The 6,339-nt window shown below is 43.1% G+C and overlaps 1 protein-coding gene across 2 annotated transcripts in view; it reads left to right on the plus strand.

Annotated features, from left to right (window-relative positions):
* PSMG2 (proteasome (prosome, macropain) assembly chaperone 2) overlaps positions 1–6,339 on the plus strand; it is a 21,944-nt gene that overhangs the window by 530 nt on the left and 15,075 nt on the right. Inside the window, exon 1 of one of the 2 annotated variants that reach the window (XM_011985527.1) lies at positions 2,378–2,550. The exons of the other annotated variant lie outside the window; for it this stretch is intronic. Within the exon in view, the coding sequence (XP_011840917.1) occupies positions 2,415–2,550 (136 nt within the window). The 5' untranslated portion in view covers positions 2,378–2,414. Of the gene's footprint in view, positions 1–2,377; positions 2,551–6,339 lie in introns of those variants that run through there. 2 annotated transcript variants of the gene reach the window in all.

A 6,339-nucleotide genomic window follows, 5' to 3' on the forward strand; every position in this document is an offset into this window, starting at 1 on the left:
ATGTCAGAAGTAGCCCAGAGATGTGTAAGGTGAAGAAAGCGTATGTTTGGATTTAGCGACATGTTAATGGTGGTCATCTGGACAGTTACCAGTGAAGTGGTGAAGAGAAAAGCCATATTGGAGTGAGTGAATGAATGGCAGAAAACAAAGATTTGGGTTGTATTATATATATATATATATATATCTCCAATCATTAATTCATAGACAGGCATGATGGCTCACGCCTGTAATCCCAGCACTTTGGAAGGCCAAGTACAGGAGAATCTCTTGAGCTCAGGAGTTCAAGACCAGCCTGAGCAACATAGTGATACCTCATCTCTACAAAAAAATAATAATAATAATAAAAATTAGCCAGGTGTGGTGGCCTGCACTTGTATCTCAGCTACTCAGGAAGCTGAGGTGGGAGGATCACTTGAGCCCAGGAGGCAGAGGCTGCAGTGAGCTGAAATCATGCCACTGCACTCCAGCCTGGGTGAGAGTAAGACCCTGTCTCAGAAAAAAAAAAATTTTAATAAGAGATAAAGTTTCTGCTTATGTTTTGTGGGCGACTTGGAGAATGTTTGCTATGTAGAGACACAAGAAATGAGGCTGAGCTAGAGGGCTATGTGGGGTCAAGATCTTCTAGAATGAAAGATATTAGAGCATGTTTATGTACTGATGGACATAATACAATAGTGAGGAAGAGAAGGATGGTACAGAGTTTAACCCAAGTGTCAAAATTGTTGAGAAGGGAATTACAGGAGGTGACTAGGCAATTGGTAGGTGACAACAGTGAGAAGTGGAGAACATGCTGAGGGAACACCCTGAAGGACAGAAACCAAAGGAATTGTTGGAAGAATGCAAAGGAGGAGCTACATTAAAAGGATACTTTGGGGATAACCTCAATAAAAATTAGGCATGTATTAGATGTAGTTGCTAAGGGAATGGGAAAAAGTTTAGGTAGAGTGAATAATGTTGAACTTTTTTTTTTTATTATTTGAGACGGAGTTTCGCTTTTTTTTTTGCCTAGGCTGGAGTGCCATGGTGCGATCTCGGCTCACTGCAACCTCCGCCTCCTGGGTTCAAGTGATTCTCCTGCCTCAGCCTCCTGAGTAGCTGGGACTACAGGCCTGCGCCACCACACCTGGCTAATTTTGTATTTTTAGTAGAGACAGGGTTTTACCATGTAGGCCAGGCTGGTCTTGAACTCCTGACCTCAGGTGATCTGCCCGCCTCAGCCTCCCAAAGTGCTGGGATTACAGGCATGAGCCACCATGCCCAGCGCACTTTTCTAAAATACAAAATATGGAGACAAATTTGGGCAGAAGTTTATAGTTTTGGACTTGCAGAATGTGAGTTTCCTGTGACCTAACCATGTGGAGACATCATTAGGTTGTGGAGCTCCTACATGTTGTGGGATGTAGGTAGGGATTTGGCAGCTTTATTATTTTAAGTCACGAGAAAAAGAGAGTTTGTGTGTGTGTTTAGTGTGAAAAGCTCACTTCAACGAATGAGTGAAGAGGCACTAATAAAGCAGATGGTAAGAAGACCCAAGAGAGCTTCTGTTCATACCTCGTAGTCTTTACACTTGCTTTCCCACTGCCTGGAATGGTCTTTCCCATTTCTCTGTATGGCTGTCTCCTTTACCTTTTTCAGGTCTCTAGTCTTTTGTCACCTAGGGTGAGTCTTTCCTCGATCTCTCTACTTAAAATTGAAATCAGCCGTGTACACACATCCTCGCACTTTGTCTCCGCAGCACTTACCACTGTATATTTTACTGTTTGTTTTATTACAGGTAAACCACTCTGGCTCGAATGGAAGTTCCATGAGGGCGTGAACTTTTGTTGGTTTATTTTCCTGCGTTCCCAGTGCCTAGAGCAGCAATTGACATATAGCTGGCGTTCAATAAGTATTTGTTAAATCAATAGTCTCAAAGGTGGAGGAGGCCCCAGCAATTGTAGTTAATGAAAATCAATATCTAGCCATGATGCTATGACGCTTTCAGTACTAATACTATGACTGTTGTTTTCTGTCTAAACTTTTTGAAGTGCTGCAACCAGTCGTGTTGGCTCATGCCTGTAATCCCAGCACTTTGGGAGGCTGAGGCGGGTGGATCACCTGAGGTCAGGAGTTTCAGACCACCCTGGCCAAGATGGTGAAACCCTATCTCTACTAAAAATACAAAAATTAGCTGGGTGTGGTGGTGCACGCCTGTAATCCCAGCTACCCAGGAGGCTGAGGCAGGAGAATTGCTTCAAGCCGGGAGGAGGAGGCTGCAGTAAGCCGAGATGGTACCACTGCACTCCAGCCTGGGAGACAGAGGCAGACTCTGTCTCAAAAAATAAAATAAAGTGCTGCTAATTTTGGTGACTTACTGAACATATTTTTTATAATTTCAGCCAGCAGTATCTGTTGGAAATGTTGGCCAGCTTGCAATGGATCTGATTATTTCTACACTGAATATGTCTAAGATTGGTTACTTCTATACCGATTGTCTTGTGCCTATGGTTGGAAACAATCCATATGCAACTGCGGAAGGAAATTCAACAGAACTTAGTATAAATGCTGAAGGTATGTAAGACTTTACCTTTTATTGTTCTGCTACAAGGTAGAGTTGTTTTAAGTTAGAAATAGACTTTATTGATAATTGTTTTGTAGCAAATGTTTACCTAGTGCCAACTTTGTGTAGAATTCACAACCCAATCACATTGTCCTATTCTTTTACATCCTGGTTTTAGTTGTTAGACTCTTGTAAATGGCAACTCTTATGAAGGTTGAGAATAAGATCATACTTGTGTTTTTTGTTTTTTTTTTTTTTAAGACGGAGTCTTGCTCTATCACCCAGGCTGGAGAGCAGTGGTGTCATCTTGGCTCACTGCAAGCTCTGCCCCCCGGGTTCACGCCATTCTCCTGCCTCAGCCTCACGAGTAGCTGGGACTACAAACGCCTGCCACTGTGCCCGGCTAATTTTTTATATTTTTTTAGTAGAGATGGGGTTTCACTGTGTAAGCCAGGATGGTCTCAATATCTTGACATCGTGATCCACCCACCTCGGCCTCCCAAAATGCTGGGATTACAGGCGTGAGCCACTGTGCCCGGCCCATACTTGTGTCTTTTATAGAATTTAAAATTTCCTTTTTTTTCAACATGGATTTTTTTCCTTCTATCCTCAGTTTTATTTCTTGTTCTTACTGGTATGTGTAACCATCACTGATAATATGGAAAGGCAAAAAGAAGATTGCATTGGACTCAGTCCTGTAGGTTTAACATACGTTATGTCAACTAAGCCTCATCCTCTTAGTCATCCTCTTCCAGTATAGGATTCGTAATAATATGGTATAGATAAGGCTCAAAGAGATTGACTTGCCTGATGCCACTAATAGGTGTAGGCTCTTCCCATACTGTAAATCTTTGTAATTCCTCATTGGACTATCGGGCTCGATTAATCAGAGAACACTGGTTATACTGCAGCACAGGACCTGGTGAGTAAGAGAAGAGCTCCTGTAGATTGTGAAGCGTGGGAGCACCAGTTACCGCCTTTGATGGCTAACTGTTCTGGTGATCTTTCAGTCCTCTGTTTACCATTTTAAGGTCAAATCCAGAGGGATAGAAGAGCATAAAAGGCCTTTGGTGAATTGAAAGACAAATGAAGAAGCATTTTGGTTTTTGTGTCTTATTAACCGTATCATTGTTCTTAGCTTACGATAATGAAATGTACATTTGAGAAATGACCTTATTATTGAAATTCCTACAGGACACATGGCTTTGTCAACACAAGACTAAATTTTAGTTACTGCCTCAGAGGATAAAGGACTGTAAATGGTTAAAACCAGAATTCATGACTGGGTGCATTGGTGCACATCTGTAATCCCAACACTTTGAGAGGCTGAGGTAGGAGGAACACTTGAGCCCAGGAGTTTGAGACCAGCCTGGGCAACAAAATGAGACCCCATCTTTACAAAAAGAAAAAGTAAAAAATTAGCCAACCTGTAGTCCCAACCTCTTAGGAGGCTGACTTGGGAGGACTGTTGGAGCCTGGGAGGTTGTGGCTACAGTGAGCCATGATGATGCCACTGCACTCCAGCCTGGGTGACAAAGTGAGACCATATCTTAAAAAATGAAAGCCCCTAGAATTTGTATACTTTCCGCTAGTGATAACAGCTATCTTTTATTAAGTATTACTGTGAACTGAATGCCATGTACTTTTTTTTTTTTTTTTTTTATACAGAGTTTTGCTCTTGTTGCACAGGCTGGAGTACAATGGTACAATCTCAGCTCACCGCAACCTCCGTCTTCCAGGTTCAAGCAGTTCTCCTGCATCAGCCTCCCTTGTAGCTGGGATTACAGGCATGTGCTGCCACACCCAGCTAGTTTTGTGTTTTTAGTAGAGATGGAGTTTCTCCATGTTGGTCAGGCTGGTCTCGAACTCCTGAAATCAGGTGATCTGCCTGCCTTGGCCACTTAAAGTGCTGGGATTACAGGCATGAGCTGCCGCGCCCAGCCGCATTTACGTGTATTTCATTTAATCCTTACAACTGTTTTTTTTTTTTTTAAGACGGAGTTTTGTTCTTGTTCCCCAGGCTGGAGTGCAATGGCACAATCTTGACTCACCGCCACCTCTGCCTCCTGGGTTCAAGTGATTCTCCTGCCTCAGCCTCCCCAGTAGCTGGGATTACAGGCATGCGCCACCACGCTCGGCGAATTTTTTGTTTTTAGTATAGACAGGGTTTCTCCATGTTTGTCAGGCTGGTCTCGAACTCCCGATCTCAGGTGATCTGCCCGCCTCGGCCTCCCAAAGTGCTGGGATTACAGGCATGAGCCACTGCATATGGCCTTACAACTATTTTGTAAGGTAGTTTTATATATGAGGAACTGTAACAAAATTATTTATTTATTAATATCTCCCTATATCTTACCCATATTAAAATTGGCCCAGTTTACCCCACAATGTTGCCCAAAGTTTAGTTTGTCGAAACCAGCACCTATAGTATGAGGAGACTTCAAAAAGTTTGTGAGAAAATGAACAAAAAGATAAAAACTATAAACTTTATTTCTGAACATCAGCTTCGTCAAGTTCAAGACACTTTTGTAAGCCATGATGGCAGCCATGTAGCCCATCCCTAAAGAACTGAGGGGCCTGGGAATTAAACCATGTCAGTGCAGTCTTTTTTACATTATTAATTGAAGAAAAATGGGTGCTCTTTGCAGATTTTTTAAGATTAGGAAACAAAAGAAGTCAGAAGCAGCCAAATCAGGACAAGGTGGAGGCGTAATGATTTCCCATTGAGACTTTGACAAAAGTGCCCTTGTTTGATGGGAGGAATGAGCAGCAGCATTTTTCTGATGGACAAGGACTCTCTGGTGAATCTTTTCCAGTTGCTTTTCTGAGAAAGCTTTGGTTGACTTTCTCCAAACGCTGTCATGGTAGGCAGATGTTGTCCTTCTTTGGCCCCCAGAAAGTCAACAAGCAGAATGGCTGGAGCGTCCCAAACACCTGTTGCTATGACTCCTCCTCTTGACTGGTCCACTTGTGTTTGGCTGCACCACTTCTGCCTTGGTAGCCATTGCTTTGTATGTGCTTTTTCGTCAGGATTATACTGATAAAGCCACGTTTCATTAGCTACAGTTCCTTAAATATTTCAGGATCTTGGTATCACTTGTTTAAAATTGCCATTGAAAGCTGTGCTCTTGTCTGTAGCTGACGGGACACAATGGTTTTGGAACTCATCGAGTGGAAAGTTTGCTCAACTTTAATTGTTCAGTCAGAATTGTGTAAGGTGAACCAATTGAGATGTCTGTGGTGTTGAAGGTTATTTCTGCTGTTAATCGTCAGTCCTCTTCAATTAGGGCACAAATAGGATGAATTTTTCCTCAAATTGAGGTAGATGGTCTGCTGCTGTGGGCTTCATCTTTAACATTATCTCGTCCCTTCTTAAGACGAGTTACCCATTTATAAACTGCTGATTTCTTTGGGGCATTGTCCCCATAAATCTTTTTTTTTTTTTTTTTCGAGACAGCGTTTTGCTCTTGTCACTCAGGCTGGAGTGCAATGGCATGACCTCAGCTCACTTCTACCTTCGCCTCCCAAGTTGAAGCAATTCTCTTGCTTCAGCCTCCTGAGTAGCTGGGATTACAGGAGCCTACCAGTATGCCTGGCTAATTTTTGTATTTTTAGTAGAGATGGGGTTTCTTCCCCCCCCACCCCCAGACGGAGTCTCCCTCTGGATGCTCAGGCTGGAGTGTACTGGTGCAGTCTCAGCTCACTGCATCCTCCGCCTCCTGGGTTCAAGGGATTCTCCTGCCTCAGCCTCCCAAGTAGTTGGGATTACAGGCGCCTGCCACCACGCCCAGCTAATTTTT

Source organism: Mandrillus leucophaeus, unplaced genomic scaffold (genome assembly GCF_000951045.1).
Source record: "Mandrillus leucophaeus isolate KB7577 unplaced genomic scaffold, Mleu.le_1.0 Scaffold286, whole genome shotgun sequence".
NCBI classification, from domain to species: domain Eukaryota; kingdom Metazoa; phylum Chordata; class Mammalia; order Primates; family Cercopithecidae; genus Mandrillus; species Mandrillus leucophaeus.